This window comes from Macaca mulatta, chromosome 9 (assembly GCF_049350105.2).
Source record: "Macaca mulatta isolate MMU2019108-1 chromosome 9, T2T-MMU8v2.0, whole genome shotgun sequence".
In the NCBI taxonomy this organism is placed as follows: domain Eukaryota; kingdom Metazoa; phylum Chordata; class Mammalia; order Primates; family Cercopithecidae; genus Macaca; species Macaca mulatta.
The window spans coordinates 26,480,329-26,499,769 of NC_133414.1; the positions used below are offsets into that span (position 1 = coordinate 26,480,329).

The window sequence follows — 19,441 nt, forward strand, 5'->3', positions numbered from 1 at the left end:
TCATGTTGGCCAGGCTGGTCTCAAACTCCTGACCTCAGGTGATCCACCCGTCTTGGCCTCCCAAAGTGCTGAGATGACAGGCATGAGCCACCATGCCTGGCCCTGAAAAATTTTTAAGTCAGAAGTTAATTCAAAATATAAAGTTAAAAAAATCCTCAAGATCATGAAAATTAAGAAATGACCTGAAAACTGTACAAGATGGAAGAGTACCTGGGCCAGGCATGGTGGCTCATGCCCATAATCCCAGCACTTTGGGAAGCTGGGGTGGGAGGATTGCTTGAGCTCAGGAGTTCAAGGCTGCAGTGAGTTATGAGCACACTACTGTACTCTAGCGAGGGTGACAGAGTGAGATTGTCTCAAAAAAATTTAAAAATGAAAAATGAAAAGGTGGAAGAAATGTAAATGCAGTGCATGATCTGAACTTAATCCTAAACCTACTTGGGATAATATTAGGACAATCAGCAAAATTTGAGAGAGATATTTGGATTAGGTGGTAATAAGATATCACTATTAATTTCCTGATTTTGAAGATTATGTTACTGTTATATGTGACAGTGGCATTACGTTTCAGAAATAAACACTGAAGTATTAAGGGAGACCAATTCACCAAAATTAGGTTTGAAAATATGAGAAGACAAAATATCGAGGAAAGGAATATAATTCCACCACATTAATGTAATTGCCATTACCATCTTTTCTCCCCCTTTCTACACACAATAAAAGGAAGTGCTTTTAGTTTTAGTTAACAATAAAACTACTCTGAAATTTTTCTACTCTGGGAGTTCTCAAAGCCACTGAAATAAAATTATAAGAAGATGTAGTGGAATAAATTTAAAGTATTGTTAGTTATGCATGTTTTTATATCAATAGAATTGTGTGAAAGCTTTTTATGTTCTAATTATAATTAATTTTTAATTGTTCAATCTCTAATTAAAAATTAGTCATCATTTATACCTTTTCCCATCCTTGTTCCTGTGTATATAACATCTTTCCCCCAGTACATAATATCTTTTTGTATTGGCTGCTTTCAAGAGTCTCTCTGTCTTTGCTTTTTAGAAGTGTGACCATAATATGCCTAAGAATTTTTAAAAAATATTTATCCTGATTTGAGTTAGCTGAGCTTCCTGGATCTACAGGCTAATGTTTTGGATCAAATTTGGAGGTCTTTCAGACCCTATTTTTTTCAAATAATTTTTCTTTTCTATTCTCTTCTGTTCTACTGGGACTCCAGTTACATGTGCATCAGACCACTTGGCATTGTTCTAAGGTCTTCAAGACTCTGTTCTTTTTCTCCAGTCTTTTTCCTTTCAGCTTCAATTTAGATGATTTTCATTGACTAGTCTTTAGTTAACTCATTCTTTCTTCTGTTGTGTCCAATCTGTTATTAATCACATCTAATAAAATTTTAATTTCAGATATTCTTTTTTTTTTTTTTTTAGTTCTAGGATTTCTGTTTGATTTTTTTTTATACTTCCCACATTCCTTGAATATTCACACCCATTGCAGCCCCATTTTTCCTGTAGATTCAAAACATATTTATTAGAGTTATTTAAAGTCTTGGTCTACTAATTTCAATATCTGGATCATGTGTAAGACTGTTTCTATTGATTGATTATTCTTTTAACTGTGGGTCACATTCTTCTGTTTCTTTTCAGACCTACTAAGTTTTTATTATACAGCTCACATCATGGATAAATCATTGTAAAGATTCTGAATTCTATTATCTTCTCTAAAAGAATGTTAAGTTCCACTCTAGCAGGCTGTTAAATTTCTTGCATATAACTTTGAATTTGTGAACGTTTGGTTTTAGGCTTTATTAGGGTAGGTGTATTTCAGTTTTTCTCTGAGTTCTAAGGCAAATACTTTAGAACTGGGAGGTAGATTTTAGTCCTAAAGCGTGACCCTTGTTAGGGTAGGGTTTTTTTTTTTTTTCTTAGAGATAGCGTTTCACTCAGTCACCCAGACTGGAGTGCAATGGCACGGTCTCGGCTCACTGCAACCTCAACCTCCTGAGTTTAAGCGATCCTCCTGCCTCAGCCTTCCAAGCAGCTGGGACTACAGGCACATGTCACTATGCCTGGCTAATTTTTTCGTTTTTTGTAGAGACATGGTCTCGCTATGTTGCCCAGGCTGGTCTTGAATCCTTTTGCCTTCGCCTCCCAAAGTGCTGGGATTACAGGCATGAGCCACCATGCCCTGCTGGGTCAGGTCTTAAACTCCCTTTGTCTTTCCTGCTAAAAGCTCTGCTCAGTTCGTTCTTTCCAGTTTCTAGTTATTGTTTTCCCTTGAGTATCCTTAGAGTCTTGCCTTGTACATGCTGCATTCAAGAATCAGCCAAGTATTTAAAGGTAATTTATGCCCAGATTTTTGGGGCTCATCTTGACTGTGGATTTCTCCCTTTATGGAATTTCTCTCCTCAATTTCTAACCACTTGGGCAGCTCCCTCAGAGAGGGAGTCAGGTCAGCAAAGTAGCTGCTTTTCACTTAAACTTTATCTATTTATGCCTTACCATCTGAGGAGTGCTCTCAGGGAAAAGGTGAGTACATGTGGACCTCATCCAATGTAGTTGCCCTATTTCAAGGGTTGAAATCCTTTTCATTTTTGCTGACTTTTATTCATGGTCCATTACCTTTAAGAGGCTGTTTGATTTATTTTTATTTTGTCTAGAGTTCATAATTTATATTTTTAAGTGGGTTAATCTGATAAAAGTTTCTTTACCTTATCTGAAGCTGGTAGAATGGGCAAGATGAGACCACAACTAGTTAATTTCTTCCAGTGTATTCTTATTATATGACCCATCCTGCCCTATGCTTTTCTTTTGAGGGTCAGATTTCTATTCATTGCCAAGTTATGAAAAGGTAAGAGGATAATATGATATTAACATAATGATTTTTAAAATATAAGCTGTAGTAGTGAGAAAAATAATGAGTTTCTTTCTAAAAAAAAAAAAGAGGAATTCTCCAAGAAATGAAACAACTTCAAATATGCATGAAATATATTCGCATAAAAATATAAACATCTAAGTTTTAGTCACATAAGATCTGCAGGCTAACCATCCCCTGAAAAGTAGTCCTCTGTATTTCAGAAGCTATTTTCTGACTTTTAAATTTGAAACTGAGACATTGATGACTAATAAATAAGAGACAAAAGAATCTACTTCTCTTCTGCTTATAATAAGACAATACAAACAATGTTAAAAGCCATGTTTTTGTTTTATTAAAAACTGTTCAAGCACCCTAAAATGCAAGCTTATGGTGACATTTAAGGGCAGAACCAGTTGTCCTATCAAGTTGAAGTAACTGTGTGCAGCAATTCTACCAAAGGTGTCTTCAGAGAAAAAATAAAAGATATGTATATAGATATAAATACAGACAGAAACATGACTGATAGAATTCTAATCAATGAACCTGATTTCATAATTCAAATATAATTTCCAGAAATTATTTAAGTCATTCTTTGGTTTAACATTGATTAAAATCAAAATGTTCTCATTATCCTTTTTGTCAATGGTAACAGGATTGAAAGAAAAACAAAACTGCAAGAGGATATATCAATCAAAGCTTAGCAAATGCTATGAGAGGTTTATTAATTATTATAACTCAATCTGGCTATTTTCTTCACTGAGGAGATGGAATATCTCCTGGTGGAACAATCAGAATGATATTAGAAATTCTGTCTTTGCAAGGCCAGAATGAGCTATTAAATGCTTAAGTACATTCTATCAAGTTCAGAATTAATCTCACTGATTTAAAAAAATTCACAACCAATAGTATCTTCAGGCTTTTGATGAACACATTATGTCAATCATTAGAACTATTGCCTTCATTTTCTCGTGTGGGTAGTAAGCCCTAATTCCATAGTTGAATTTTTTTTCTTGCATCTGATAATCTCTACAACACCATAGAGATGCAAAACTTTCCATAAGCTTTATAGAAGCCACTCTATAGCCAGATCACCTGCGTGCATCCGCGTCCTGGCTTTATCACCAGCATCAAGACCTTGGGCAAGTGACTTAATCTCTCTGTGCCTTTGTTTCTTCGTCTAGAACATAAGGATAAAAATACCTGCTTTCCTGGTTTGTAAGGATGACAGGAGATAGTGCATATAAAGCTCTATAATTTTTCGCTTTCTACAAAATCATGGCCCTTTCATAGAATGAACCTAAAATAATCTTGTTTCATAAAATATTAAAATCTCACTATAACTTTTCATGAACAGATTGACTTTTTTTTGTTTTTAACCAACCTCTGCTATTGTATCCCAGCCAAAGAGTTTATTTACTAAAGCACCCCAAGGACTTTGTTAAATGGTGACTGTACTTGAAAGTAAGCCCTCTGTGTTAATTTCCATCCTCTAGAAATTCAGAATGTTTCAGTAGAAGCATTTTATTTTGTTTAGGTGGAAAAAGTGAGAATTTGTCATTTGCAAGTTAATTTGTGGTCAGTCGAACCTGTGGACTCTTACTTTGCTTTTCAACAAATAAAATTAGTTTTTGGCAACAAACTTCAGAGTAATTGACTCTGAGGCTGCTGGCCATTTGGGCATTGTCTATCCAAATTCTTATAGTCCACAGAACGGAAAAACCCAATTTTTCCTTTTATAAATTTAATTCAAACTCTCAAGGTTTGTTCAGGGATGCTAATTACCCTCTTCAATTTTTCCATGATGAGGCTATTACTGAATGTCAGCAAGTAGGATTCAACATCAGGAGCATGTGAGGCCACTGGAAAATGTTCCACTGTCTCTCTTTCTTTCTAGGTCACTCAGTATTTGATTATCCAGACTAATTGTGAACAGGGAAAGCATGAAGAATTGAATTGTACAGACAAGCTCTTGTACCTTATTTTGGCTGAAGACTTCCTTCACCCTGCTTCTCAAACTTTTTCTGTTTTTCAGAAGAACTAACAAGTAAGGTAGAATAGTGTTTCCTGGTTTTGCTCAGTTTCCTCTGTCCTTTCAGAAAAGTATTGACAAATAAATCTCCCTCCCAAGTGCCCCATTTCTTCTGCCATAACAAAGCAGTATCAACAATTAGAAACAAAGCACAAGTCTAGGCAATAATTTTATGAATAAGGTAGACTTGCCTGTTCTAGAACTTTCTGATTATAAAAACGAAGCCAGATCTTGAGCTTGAGTTTGGCTTCTAGCTTTTCCTTTTCTTGATCACTTTCCAACAATTTTAAAGGCGACTTTTCCCCTTTCTTCTCATTATAGGCTTTTTATAGTCTTTTTTAGCACCTCAGAAGTAACAAAGGAAATAAACATTTAACAGATGGTCTCGGCAGTTTTCCTAAAATACATACATAGCACAAAAAGAAAGTGTATAATGGAGTTGGTTAGATCTATTTTAATTTGTCTTGTTTCCCACAGAATGGTCAGTTGGTCACAATTTTTTTTATTGTCATTGTTTCTGCCTTTTATCTTTGTGGTTCCTCACATACAGTTTCCGAAGCATTCTTCAAGGTCAAGTCCTGTACTCCCTCACCCTAATCTCTAGACCACAGAGAAAAGTGGATCATACTGTTATCAAAAAGGGCTTCACCACGGCTCCTCTGAAGAGCGTCTGTGGGAAAAATTTGGAAAATCCCACGTCTACATGTGGTTCTCTCACGAAACCACAGGTCATGGGGTGGAAGCAAGCCAAGGAGTATCAGTAAGAAGTGGAAGCAAGGGAGAAGCCAAGAGAATACACTGAGGACTTCTAATTGATAAGTGGGAAAACAAGAAAACCTAGGGTAAAGATGTTAGCCTTAGGTTATAGGGACGGTCAAGAGAGGAACAGTAGATGATGAAAACTAGGGGTCTATATCCATGAAGCCTGTAGGTGATATATGTGTTCAAGTCCAGAATGTTCACGAACATAAAAGGGGCAGGTAAGTCTCATTAGTTGTAGAAAGCAAAGCCAAGTTCTGAATCTGAGCATTCTAAGATATAAAGGGACGGGCAATGGGTCAGAGCATCAAGGTCTCCATGGGGAAGCACAGTCCAGCAGAAAGAAAACCAAGCCCCAGTCACACCAAGCAGAAGCTGCTGATGAGAAGCAGAATCCTACACAAGCAATGGCCGAAATCAACAGCCAAAGCAAATGAGATTCAGTCCATGAGCCAAGGTCTCAGATAGCTGTTCTCAGCCCTGCTTTTATGACTTTGCAAAGGGTGTGCTCAGGCTAGGATTTCAGGGCATGCTGGGAGTCCAGAGAGGCAGGGGATTCTTCCAAAGTCATTCTCAGATGGTGGAATCTCTTGCAGTTGAGGTCTTTTTGTATCTTTACCCCAGAAATTTGGGGTAAGGGTAAAACTTCATTTTTTTTTCTTGAAGATACAGATCAACTTGGAAATGTCCAATGTTATGGGGAAAAGGGAGGAAATGGAAATGGAAATCAGAAGGGAAGAGGAAGGAGACGGCATTCAGTGCATTTTAGGAGGCTGTATACAAAGAAGGGCAATTAAGAAGGTTGGCTTTGAAGTCGTGATGCCTTTATTTTAACCACATCACTACTATTTGCTAGCTGAGTGACCAGGGGAGCATGTTATTGAACCTCTTCACATTTCGTCTGTAAAGTGAAGATGATAATATATCCTTTCTCTAAAGTTGTTGGGAGGGTTAACTGTAAATTACTTAGGTGAGTACTTTGCGCAAAGTAGGTGCTCAATACATTTTAGATGCTACTTCATTCTCTAGGGTTACATTCTCTCAGATAAGTATTGCTCTCCCACAATGTGCTAGGCACTTTGCTAGGTACTGGGGAAACTGTGATAAACAAAATGCACAATTTCAGGAGGTAATAAGTGAACAGAATTTGGAAATCTCATTAAGGGTGTGTAAATCAAAACTTATGGAAGATAAAAACAGTCAACTTGAGTTACAGATGTCAGGAGATCATCACTCTACTAATTAAGTTGGGGAAATAGAAAAAGTAATGTTTGCATCAAAATAAGACTTCGGTCGAGCACAGTGGTTCATGCCTGTAATCCCATCCCAGCACTTTGGGAGGCTGAGGCAGGTGGATCACCTGAGGTCAGGGGTTCGACACCAGCCTGGCCAACATGGTGAAACTTCCTCTCTACTAAAAATACAAAAATTAGCCAGGTGTGGTGGCACACACCTATAATCCTAGCTACTCAGGAGGCTGAAGCAGGAGAATCACTTGAACCTGGGCAGTGGATGTTGCAGTGAGTCGAGATCATGCCACTGCACTACAGCCTGACAGAGTGAGACTCCATCTCAAAAAAAAAAAAAAAAAAAAAAGACTTCAATAATTAAAATTTAAAAAAGGAAGAGTAAGTGTACCTGGGAGAGAGTAGTGTATTAGACCATTTTTACATTGCTATATAGGAATACCTGAGACTGGGTAATTTATAAAGAAAAGAGGTTAAATTGGCTCATGGTTCTACAGGCTGTACAAGCAGCATAGTGTCAGCATCTGCTTCTGCTGAGGGCCACAGGAAGCTTCCAATCAAGGTGGACGGTGAAGGAGGAGGAGGCATGTCACATGATGAGAGCAGGAGCAAGAGGGCAGGGGAATGTCCCAGGCTTTTAAACATCCAAATCTGGTGTGAACTAACTGAGCAAGAACTCACTTATCACCAAGGGGATGGTGCCAAACCACTCAGGAGGGATCTGCCCTCATGATCCAATCACCTCCCACCACTGGGGATCATATTTCAACATGAAATTTGGAGGGGACGAGCATCCAAACCATATCAAGTAGTAAGAGAAACCATTTTGTATTAGTCTTCTCACTCTGCTAATAAAGACATACGCAAGACTGGGTCATTTATAAAGGAAAGAAGTTTAATTGACTCACAGTTCCACATGGCTAGGGAGGCCTCTCAATCATGGCAGAAGCCAAAGGAGAAGCAAAGTCACGTCTTGCATGGTGGCAGGCAAGAGAGAGAGCATGTGCAGGGGAACTGCCCTTTATAAAACCATCAGATCTCATGAGACTTATTCACTATCACAGGAACAACATGATTCAATTACCTCCCACTGGGTCCCTTCTATGACACGTGGGAACTATGGGAGTTACAATTTGAGATTTGGGTGGGGACTCAGCCAAACCATATCATGTTGCATCCTGAGAAACGTGTTAGTGTCATGACAAGGAGCTGGGGTGATAGGAATGTGCAGAAGAGACAGTAAAACCCAGGATTAGATACTGTGGTTTGTGGAGAATTTCTTAAAAGGAGGTAATGCTGTCAAAAAGAACAAGGGAACAGCTATGAGAACTACAAATAAGTGGAGTTAAGTCAGATTATCAAACAATATATATGTGCCCTACTTAAGTTTCAAAAAAGGTGAAGGGCATTTTATGCTAATAAGTGAGAAATGATTACCTTAGTTGAGCAATTTGATAAGACAAAGCAAACGAAAAGTAACCCGAAAGCTAGCCCTGGCCGTCTGGCAAGTAAAGAGGTTAGTATGCTCAACACTGCGTTTTATGGATCACAATAAGAGATGGCCTCATTCGGGCCTTTCAAATTTTTCCTTCATTAACGTATTCTTGTTTAAGTATTAAGTATTCTTATATATTATGGCAAGATTACATAATGTTGACTGAACATTTCTAAATCCTCAGGAATAGTCACCTAGTGAATACATTTTCACTAATCATGGATTTAATAAAGTACTAGAGGTGGGACTCAGTGGCTCATGCCTGCAATCCCAGGCCAAGGTGGGAGAATCGCTTGAAGCCAGCAGTTTGAGACCAGCCTGGGAAACATAGTGAGAACTCATTTCTACAGATTTTTTATAAAAATTTAGCCGGGTGTGGTTCTGAGCACCTGTAGTCTCAGCTACTTAGGGGGCTGAGGCAGGAGGATTGCTTTGAGCTCAGGAGTTCGAGGCTGCAGTGAGCTATGATCATGCCACTGCACTCCAGTCTGAGTTACAGAAAGTGAGACTCTGTCTCTCTCTCTCTCTCTTTTTTTTTTTTTTTTAAACAGAGTTTTGTTCTTGTTGCCCAGGCTGGAGTGCAATGGCACAATCTCAGTTCACTGCAACCTCCACCTCCTGGGTTCAAGTGATTTTCCTGCCTCAGCCTCCTGAGTAGCTGGAATTACAGACATGTGCCACCATGCCTGGCTAATTTTGTGTTTTTAGTAGAGACAGTGTTTCACCATGTTGGTTGGGCTGATCTTGAACTCCTGACCGCAGGTGATCCATTCACCTCGGCCTCCCAAAGTGCTGGGGATTACAAGCATGAGCCACCGTGCCCAGCTTGTCTCCAAAAAAAAAAAAAAAAAAAAAAAGTACTGGAGGAAATAAAATGAGAGGAAACTACTTTTCAGTTAGGCACCTTTTTAATTTTTTTAAATTTTATTGTCAATTGACATTATAATTATATATATTTATGCAGCACAAAGTGACATTACAATATGTGTATACAAGGTGGAATGGCTAAATCAAGTAATTAACATAATCCATCACTCCAAATACTTCTCCCTTTTTGTGGTGAGAACATTTGAAATTTATTCTCTTAGCAAATGAAATATACAATACATTGTTATTAACTATAGTCTCAAGCTATGCAATCAATCTCAAAAAACATATTCCTCCTGTCTAACTGAAACTGCACCCTTTGACTAATATCTCCCCATTTCCCCCCCTTTCCAGCCTCCAGTGATCATTATTCTACTCTGCTCCTAGGAGTTCACTGTTTTAGATTTTGCATATGTCAGGCCCTGCCCTATTTGTCTTTCTATGGGCACTAATTTTCTATCATAAATAGTTAGATGCAGCAGCTAGCTCAATGAAAGTAGGTGACTTCAGGTTCATAGGGCAATAATAGTAATATTAACAATATTACCTTTGGGTTTTTTACTGTACCATAATTTATTCAATGAATTTTCCATTCTTGGTCAATATTTCAAATTCTGTAAATAACCCTGCAGTGAGCATTGTTGTACATACATCTTTTTACCCAGCACTGATTTTTTTTAATTTATGCTAAAATATTTAAGACACATGAAAAGGCATAAAAAATAATTTAAAAAAATACTCATGCACCTACCACCCAGCTTGAGAAAGTAAACTTTACCAATATGGTTGGAGCCCCCAAGCATCCTTCTCAATCTCAGCTGCTTGCTTATACCAGTGGTCATGTCCTGACATCGGTGCTTATCATTCTGCATTCCTTTATATTGTCACTACTGGTTGGGTAACTCCAAGCCACACATATATTAACTTCTGAATATAACTTTTCCTGACTGCAAATGTAACACATGCTCATTGTAGAAAGGTTGGGGATAAAAAGTTGCTTTAAATTGAATGGTGCTGGCTGGGCATGGTGGCTCACGTCTGTATAATCCCAACACTTTGGGAGGCTGTGGTGGGCAGATCACTTGAGGTCAGGAGTTTGAGACCAGCCTAGCCAACATGGTGAAACCCCATCTCTACTAAAAATACAAAAAATTAGCTGAGCTTGGTGGTGGATGCCTGTAATCTCAGCTATTTAGGAGGTTGAGGCAGGAGAATCACTTGAACCCGCGAGGCAGAAGTTGCAGTGAGTGGAGATCATGCCATTGCATTCCAGCCTGGGCAACAAGAATGAAACTCTGTCTCAAATAAATAAATAAATAGAATAGTGCTTTTTCTCTTTTCTTTCTTCCTTTCTTCCTTTCTTTCTTCTTTCTTCTTCCTTCTTCCTTCCTTCCTTCCTTCCTTTTTCATACAGAAGGTGCGCTCTTATTTCTCATCTCATTTAATTCCTTCCTTCCTTCCTTCCTTCCTTCCTTCCTTCTTCATACAGAAGGTGCTCTCTTATTTCTCATCTCATTTAATTCCTTCCTTCCTTCCTTCCTTCCTTCTTCATACAGAAGGTGCTCTCTTATTTCTCATCTCATTTAATTCCTTCCTTCCTTCCTTCCTTCCTTCCTTCCTTCCTTCCTTCCTTCCTTCCTTCCTTCCTTCCTTCCTTCTTTCCTTCCTTCTTCATACAGAAGGTGCTCTCTTATTTCTCACCTCATTTAATTCCCTAGCATTTCTATGATGTGGGTGATTCATTTTATTTTATTTTTTTCTGAGACAGGGTCTCACTCTGTCACACAGGCTAGAGTGCAGTGGCGCCATCACAGCTCACTGCAGCCTCGACCTACTAGGCTCAGGTCCCAGCTCAGGTCCCAGCTCAGGTCCCACCTCAGCCCCCCTAGTAGCTGGGACCACAGGTGCATGCCACAGTGCCCGGCTAATTTTTGTATTTTTGTAGAGACAGGGTCTCACCATGTTGACAAACAGATCTCAAACTCCTGAGCTCAAGAGATCTGCCTGCCTTGGTTTCCCCAAGTGTTGAGATTACAGGTGTGAGCCACTGCACCTGGCTGGGTTATTCTTTTTCTCCATTTTAGAGGTGGGGAACAGAGGTTCTGAGTGATGAGTAAATATCTCAAGATCTCTTGGCTATTAAGTGAAGGAGCCAGAACTCACATCTAAATCTTTTAATTCCAAGTTCTGTGGTCACTTTGTTAAAATATCCCACAATGATGCCACCATATTCCCCCATTAAAATCACCAAGAATCAGTGATGGCCCTTCCTTCTCACCCTTCTCTCTCCTCTCTCCTTGCCCTCTTGTGACTTCATTTCAATTTAAATGCCAAGTATCAAGTTTATTTTACATTGATCTTGCTTGCATGCAAAAGTTGAGCAGGGAGAAGAAATAAGGGGTGATTTACTCTAGAGGCCACTTCTAGAAAAAAAAAAAAAAGGTCCTAGTTTTCACTGGTATTATCCACTTTCCTTCCTGTCTAAAGGCCTGCATTCTGGGCTCAGGAATAGCCCTAACCCAATGCTCTGTGAAAGGCCTATACTTCCCAAACATGCCAAGTTGCTCCCCTGTAGTATAATCTCTCTCCACAGACATGAAATTTCATACATCATTCAGGGAGGAAACAAATTGCCAAAAAAAAAAAAAGGGACTGCCCATCAGATGACTCTCTAAATTTGGTTGAAGTTGGAACGATAATTTCAACAATCAGAAGATTCTACAGAAATGGCAATGATCAAAAAATTATCTTGGATTTTTAAAATTTGGGATACCTTCTATTCCTTTATGAGTGACGGCTGAAAGGACATGGTGAAGCTCCATTGTGTATCTTTTCAGTTGCTCTTTATACTTTTACTGAAGACCCTTAAAATGTTACAATGCATCTGTTTATCCCTGCAGCACCAACCAAATATCTACTTTTCCATTAGAGAAATTCAAGCCAGCAACTGAAGCAACTCCAGCATGCCAGGTATGAAGAAGACTATGAAATTCTTCTGCAATCTTTTTCTGCTGGCATGGGTTGCACTGTATTGCTTATACTCAGAAGTGGGTAAGAATGTCGCACCATTGTCATTGTCATGGTCGTCACCATCATTGTCATTATAAGGGCCATTTAGAGTATCTACTGTATTCCTGACTCTCTTTATCTCCTTCAAGATATTGTTATCTCCATTTTACACATGAGAAAACTGAGGCTCAGGAAGGTTAATCAGCTAGCCTGAGTTCACCCTGATAGTGATAGAGTCAGAATTTGAATCCAGGTCTGTTGGAAATCAAAGCCCATGCTCTGCAATGAGCAGTGCCTTTGTGAAGCACTTATATCACTCATATGCCATGCATTATAGGCTATATACAGAGATGACAATACCTGCCTCATACCCCAGAAGTTCTCAGCTCAGTGGGAAGGAAACAGCACACACAGAATCAATTCCAATGCAGGTCAGTCATGTAAATTTCTATAGAGGGACTAGGAACATCTCTTATGAGCATGCAGGAAGACACATTCATATTTTGAGAAAATTAGGGATTTGAGAAGGCTTTAAAAAGGTAGAACTTCATCAGTTATCATTATGGAATCATTTGGTAAAGAGAATGTACAGATGTTAAGTCTCGAGTTGGGAGAACGTACTTAGTGTTTAGTAATTGTAAGTAGGTACGAAGATAAGGTGATTGACAGGTGTTATTTCGAGGGAAATATACCTAGAAAGCCAGCAGTCCATTTTTGGAAGGGCTAGAATTCTAATAAAAATAAGAGTAAAGGACTGCAAGACATACTGAAACATTAGTGCCTAATGTACTCTTAGGAAATGACTGGTGTCCCCAAAGGCTAGTGGCCTGTGTGATATCATTGGGTGTCAATACAGAGGGGCTATTTGTTCTGTGTATTAATGGCAAAGTGCCGAAAAGTCAAAACTCAGCACTAGGACCTGGTCTAAATGAGACAGGCACCTGCAGCTAGGATGTTGCCAAGAGTGGCCATTATGGAAGTGATCCAGGTAGGTTCTGGAATCAATACCCACTGAGCACCTGTCTGTGGACAGGTGTCATAGCTGGAGCAGAACTGGTTTCCTCTCTCTCCAGATCAAAGTTGCTGTCAAAGCATTCTTCTCCAAGGTCAGAAAGACACATTTTACTTGGAAGTAAATCCCTCCTCCTCTAAAGACTCAACTAATAGCAGTTGGTGAGAAAAAATAAAAAGAAAATGAGACATATAGTACATAATGTATATAAATTTAGAATTGATTTGTCCAAAGTAACACATATTTTTGCAAGATGGTATACATCCACAAAGATACAAACTAAAGTCATCAAAATGGCTGCCTGGAAAGGGAAGGGGAATGGGAGTGAAGTAATGAGATAGAAGAAATCAAAACACAGTGATGCCTTGTGTGGTTTACAGCTAACACTCTGTGAGGGACTGAGATATGTAATCAGCTCAACCCTCTGCACTTGTGGTACACACACACACACGTACACACAATGCCTTTAAATAGCTCTTCAGTTCTTTTCTATGAATGTTGGGGAGATTAAGGACACTAGTATTAGCTTGGTGACCCATTATTGAAAAACAATAACATTTTATCGAATGAATGAATTGGCTCCATAATGCTTCTAGACTCCTAGATTCTGGAAAAGTCAGTATCAGGCTATTGCTGCTAAGTCTGCCATGTCAAAATTATCACCCTTGTACCACTACCTCTGTGGGGTAAGGAAATGGCCTTACTCAACAATCAAGCACATACAGAAAAGGGCATTGTCTCTCAATAGTGTTGGTAGCTGAATTTTAGTGCCCCATTCCTCTTGCCCTCTTGACCAGCATTTTTGTCTAAGAGGCAACCTGCACCTGTGTTTGAGTGACCCTGCCCAGGGAATCTTGGAGAAGGGGCAGTTAGATATTTATTTCAGATCACTGGAAATCTCACAATGCAAACTTTACCTAGTATTTACATATATAAATATGTAGGCATGGTGGTGCAAAAGTAATTTTATATATATATATAAAATCATGATAAAACAGTGTCTTAAGTTACATCACAAAAGCCTCTCTTCTGTTATCTCAGCCTCAGTAACGCCAAACCCCAAGAATGGACTGAGGTGAGGGTGGCAGGAAGGAAGCCCCTGTCAGTTGAAACACTTTATGCGCAGAGTCCACGAGTAATCTGTTTCCTTCCTGGTTCAGGAAGGTCTTATGGCTATTGTCACCTTCCTCCCTCTACGTGTCCTCTATCGCTTAATTTTTGATGTTTCTGTTGTTGTTGTTTTGGCTTGGTGTGGAACAGAGTCTAACTCTGTCACCCATGTATAGTGGTATGATCTCAGCTCACTGCAGCTTTGAACTCTTGGGTTCAAGTGATCCTCCTGCCTCAGCCACCCGAGTAGCTGGGGCTACAGGCATGCACCACCATGCTCACTAAATTTTCTGTTTTTTGTAGATATGGGGGTCTCGCTATGTTTCTCAAACTGGTGTCAAATTCCTGGCCTCAAGTGATCCTTCTGCCTTGGACTGTCAAAGCACTGGAATTACAGGCATGAGTCATTGGGTCCAGCCTCATTCAATTTTAAACAGAGCAAAATTGGTTCTCACCCTTGATCTATCCCATACTGATTAGAAATGACACAGAGATAGCCAACAAGAGAGACCTATAGCTGGCCAATTAGTAAGAAGGGGGAGGCTGGGTGCAGTGGCTCATGCCTGTAATCCCAGCACTTTGGGAGGCCGAGGTGAGCTGATCACCTGAGGTCAGGATTTCGAGACCAGCCTGGCCAACAGAAACCCTGTCTCTATGAACAATACAAAAATTAGCCGGATATAGTGGCTCATGCCTGTAGTCCCAGCTACTCGGGAGGCTGAGGCAGGAGAATCACTTGAACACAGGAGGTGGAGGTTGCAGTGAGCTGAAATTGTGCCACTGCACTCCAACCTGGGTGACAGAGTGAGACTCCATCTTAAAAAGAAAAAAAAAAAGTAAGGAGGGGGAGACCTAGGGCCCACCTGAAACTCAGATACAAACCCATTGCTCCAAGAACCAGATGCCCACTTCCCTCCGCACTGGTGCAACCTTCAGATTGTAGTTTCCCCCTTTGTAGTCTAATTTTCTGTTTAAGAGGATGCTTCATTGATGTTTGTTTTGTCTTAATTTTCTTTTTTCTTTCTTTCTCTCTTTTTTTTTTTTTTTTTTTTTGAGAAGCAGTCTCGCTTAGTCACCCAGGCTGGAGTGCAGTGGTACAATCTCTGGTCACTGCAACCTCCGCCTCCCGGGTTCAAGATTCTCCTGCCTCAGCCTCCCGAGTAGCTGGGATTACAGGCACCCGCCCCCACACCTGGCTAATTTCTGTATTTTTAGTAGAGACAGGGTTTCACCATGTCTGCCAGGCTGGTCTCCAACTCCTGACCTCAGGTGGTTCGCCCACCTCAGCCTCCCAAAGTGCTAGGATTACAGGCATGAGCCACCACACCCAACCTTGTCCTAATTTTCTTAGTATAGTATTATACTATGTACGGAGATCTGTATATAGCATAAAGAAAAAATTCATATGGTAAAAATAACAAACATCAAGGCAGCTTTCAATACCTCCATGAGGGAGCAGACCCACCCACCTATTTCATTCATTACCATAGCGCCAGCACACAGACCAGTGCCTGCTACTCCCACTGGGCCCTCCCCACTCCAAAAAAAATGCTAGCAAGCACTTGTTGCATGAAATTACATTTTAGGGCCAGGCATGGTGGCTCACGCCTGTAATCCCGGAGCTTTGGGAGGCCAAGGTGGGAAAATTGCTTGAACAACCCAGGAGTTTGAAGCTGCAGTGAGCTATCATGGTGCCACTGCACTCCAGCCTGGGTGACAGTGCAAGACCAGTCTCTAAAAAAAAAGAAGGAAAGAAATTACATTTTAGTGGGGATAGAAGACTATGCCAGCTGGTGTTGACATAAGGAGAGGCTAAAACCTCCTGGATGAATTGGAGTTGGTTCACCATGTTGCCTCGGGCAGCCTTGTGTGCGTTCTCTGGGGTTGGGAATGATAATCGCTGTTCCTAATCCCTGGTTGTCCCAGGTGAGTGGGTGTCTAATATATGCAACCCTTTTATCTGCCTGGGTTTCTCTGCTTCCTGAAGGCGGGGTGCTTGGGAAGCCTGTGAAGCCGACCTGTCTGTACAAGGAGAGGCCAAGGTAATGGGATGCTGTGGAGTTGAATTCAATGTGATACCAAGAAGAAAACCCGAGGATGACTCAGACTCTAAAAATGTGTTGTGTAAGCAGACCGGGTGCCAGGCTCCCGGGGAATTTGGCTGGGCTGGAACAGGCTCCGGAGGAGGAATGCTGGTCTCCATTCTCATAACACACACTCCAACAGGGAGCCAAAGAATACCGCGACCGGAAATTGATCCACACTGCTCTAATTTCTCAAATAGATCCGCAGCAGGAAACACAGTTCTCATCCTCACAAATAAAGTCTACTGAAGAAAAACAATACTTGAAAGTCCCTTAGTTACAAATAAACTGAAGAAGTACATTATCCTTTCCCCACATACTCTCCACATAAGCATAAATACACCAAAAAGACGATGCCATTTTCCCAGAGGGAACTTTTCCAGTTTCTGTCATCTTCAATTATAAAGTTTGAATGGTGCTTGAACCTAAACTGAATGCTAGAGAGTTCACTCTGTTGGCAGGGTAAACCCCACACAAGCAGTGCATAGGGAAAGATGATAGAAAACCCGCATTTTTTTTTTTTTTTTTAGAGAAAGGGTCTCACTCTGTTGCCCAGGCTTGAGTGCAGTGGCACAATCATAGCTGACTGCAGCCTTGAACTCCTAGGCTCAAGCTATCCTCCTGCCTCTGCCTCCTGAGTAGCTAGGACTACAGGTGTGTGCCACTATGTCCAGCTAATTAAAAACACTTTTTTTTTTTTTGTAGAAACAACGTCTCACCATGTTTCCCAGGCTGATCTTGAACTTCTGACCCTAAGTGAACCTCCCACCTCAGCCTCCCAAAGTGTTGGGACTATAAGCATGAGCCACCACGCCTGGCCCTCATGTTTCTTTAGATGAGACAAGGATGTCTCGAAGGCCCGCTATTAAGCTGGCTGCCCAGATGCAAAACCTGTGAGCACAAGAATGTCAGTATTACCTGGGGAGCCACCTCCAGTCACCTGCGCTGTCTTCATGCTTCTTGGTGAACAGTCTCCATGAGAAGTTCATAGGTGTCTGACACGTGTGGCCAGGCCGTGAGCTCTGAAATCGATCCTGGTTTGCAGCTGTATGGTTGATGCTGCCAGACACATCCGAATAGAAAATCAGCTTTCTCCCAGGCTTTCCTGTGCCGCTCCTCCAGCCACCTGCTCTGTTGGGTGTAGCTCCTTCTGTTCCATTTTGCTTCATGGGCTCTGGAAGGAGGAGTAACAGTGCACAGATGGCAAGGTGGAACCTCCCAACACAAACTGAATCTCTCCCTCCTTCTGCTCCTCATTGCCTGAGCCTACTGTTCTCCCCCCACCCCCGACATTTCTATTTTCAGGAAAAAAAGGAAAAAACTTCGGTGATCTACAAACTTTGGGTGACTTTTCCTTTGGGCAGGATAACCAGAGCAGCTAGGTGGTTTTCCAAACGCTGGCTATGGCTAAACCCAGTCTCAAACAAAAATGGGAAAAATCAACATGTTTCTCTTCAGATTTTCCAACAACCCCTTTCTTCTCCTCTCTCCAACCTACAGGCTGCCCTTCTCCACCTGACATCCCAGTAGTGGGTGACTTCCAGCAGCTAGAGGCACTTCCCACCTTCCCCAAACCTAGGCCTGCACGTTCTTCTCTCCCTTCGTCTCTGTCTCTTCAGTCTGATAAGTTAGTCTGAGGCGTGACCCATGCGTCATCAATGGGTGCGTTAGAAACCCCAGCGATTCACTGCTATGGTCTTTATATGTAGGATAGTTACTGGCACATGGAAGTCACCCAGTACATATTTGCTGAGTCAGACTGCGAAAGTGTGCAACCGGCTGAGTCTCTTGGGGGTATTTGCACAGAGAAATAACATAACGATAACGACTACTAGCTAACTGCCGTTTACTAGTCACTTTACACAGTCTAAAAGCAGGATCTCGGCATTTCTAACAGCTTGATGACTTCACGTTTAATGTGGTTTTGTACAGAAATTTCCCTGGAACCCCACGCATGACATTGTTTGGAGCGACTCCTTCCTTGCTTACCTATAAGCCTAATCCTTCTCTTCTTGAGCAAGTGGGACTTGTTGCTGTCTTATCACTTTTCCACCTGTGTTTCTCTCTCAAGGCTTTTTCTCTCTCACTGCTTTTTCAGTGTCTATAGACCGTTGTGGAATGTTTGAGGAAAACCTTGGACTTTTTCACAGCCACTCCCTGTCTGGGCAGCCTTAGGTCAGCCTCCTCCTGCAGTTTTTCTTTCTGTTTTTCCCCTCCGCATGTCCCTCCTAAGAATGTGGTCCTATTTCCTGGAGCAGGAGCCTGTCTGCAGGCATGGCTGGGAAGGAAGCCCTGGCCGTGAGCTGGGGCTGATGGCACCTCTGGAGCTGGCTTTCCGGCAGCCGGTGACACAGGGGGTCTGGCCTCATTCATTACTAATTGTTGACGCTGTGTTCGGAGGAACATGTTAGTAACAGCACGTACCTTGATCGGCCACACTCAGGCCTGGGTGGAGGAGACAGGTGGTGACTCACACAGTGGTGGAAGAGGGCCTGGTCACCTGGGCTGCCCGAAATTGACAGGAAAGGCAGGGCCAGGAGAGGAAATCCCCCTGCACATCACCTCCCTCCCCTTCCCATCACCTCCCTCCCCTTCCCACCATATGCTCCACCCCTGCACCAGAGGCACTTGCTTCCCACTCCTCTGTGCTCTTTTTTTTTGAGATGGAGTCTTGCTCTATCGCCCAGGCTGGAGTGTAATGGCATAGTCTCAGCTTACTGCAACCTCTACCTCCCGGGTTCAAGCTATTCTCCTGCCTCAGCCTCCCAAGCAGCTGGGACTACAGGTGTGCACCACCACTCCCGGCTAATGTTTTTGTATTTTAGTAGAGATGGGGTTTCACCATGTTGGCCAGGATGGTCTCAATCTCCTGACCTCGTGATTTGCCTGCCTCAGCCTCCCAAAGTGCTGAGATTACAGGAGTGAGCCACGGCACCCAGCCTTGTTTTTTTTTTTTTTTTTTTT

At 41.4% G+C, this 19,441-nt stretch overlaps 1 protein-coding gene across 7 annotated transcripts in view; it reads right to left on the bottom strand.

The window, feature by feature from the left end:
• Positions 1–19,015, bottom strand: part of ENKUR (enkurin, TRPC channel interacting protein) — a 79,654-nt gene extending 60,639 nt beyond the window's left edge. Inside the window, exons 1-2 of one of the 7 annotated variants that reach the window (XM_028826078.2) lie at positions 18,902–19,015; positions 17,396–17,651 (exon numbers count right to left, since the gene is read on the bottom strand). In XM_028826078.2, the coding sequence (XP_028681911.2) occupies positions 17,396–17,646 (251 nt within the window). In that variant the 5' untranslated portion in view covers positions 17,647–17,651; positions 18,902–19,015. Of the gene's footprint in view, positions 1–17,395; positions 17,652–17,975; positions 18,191–18,466; positions 18,844–18,901 lie in introns of those variants that run through there. The other 6 variants (XM_028826080.2, XM_077946015.1, XM_077946011.1 and 3 more) reach the window with 6 other exon arrangements.
• Positions 19,016–19,441: the final 426 nt, after the last annotated feature.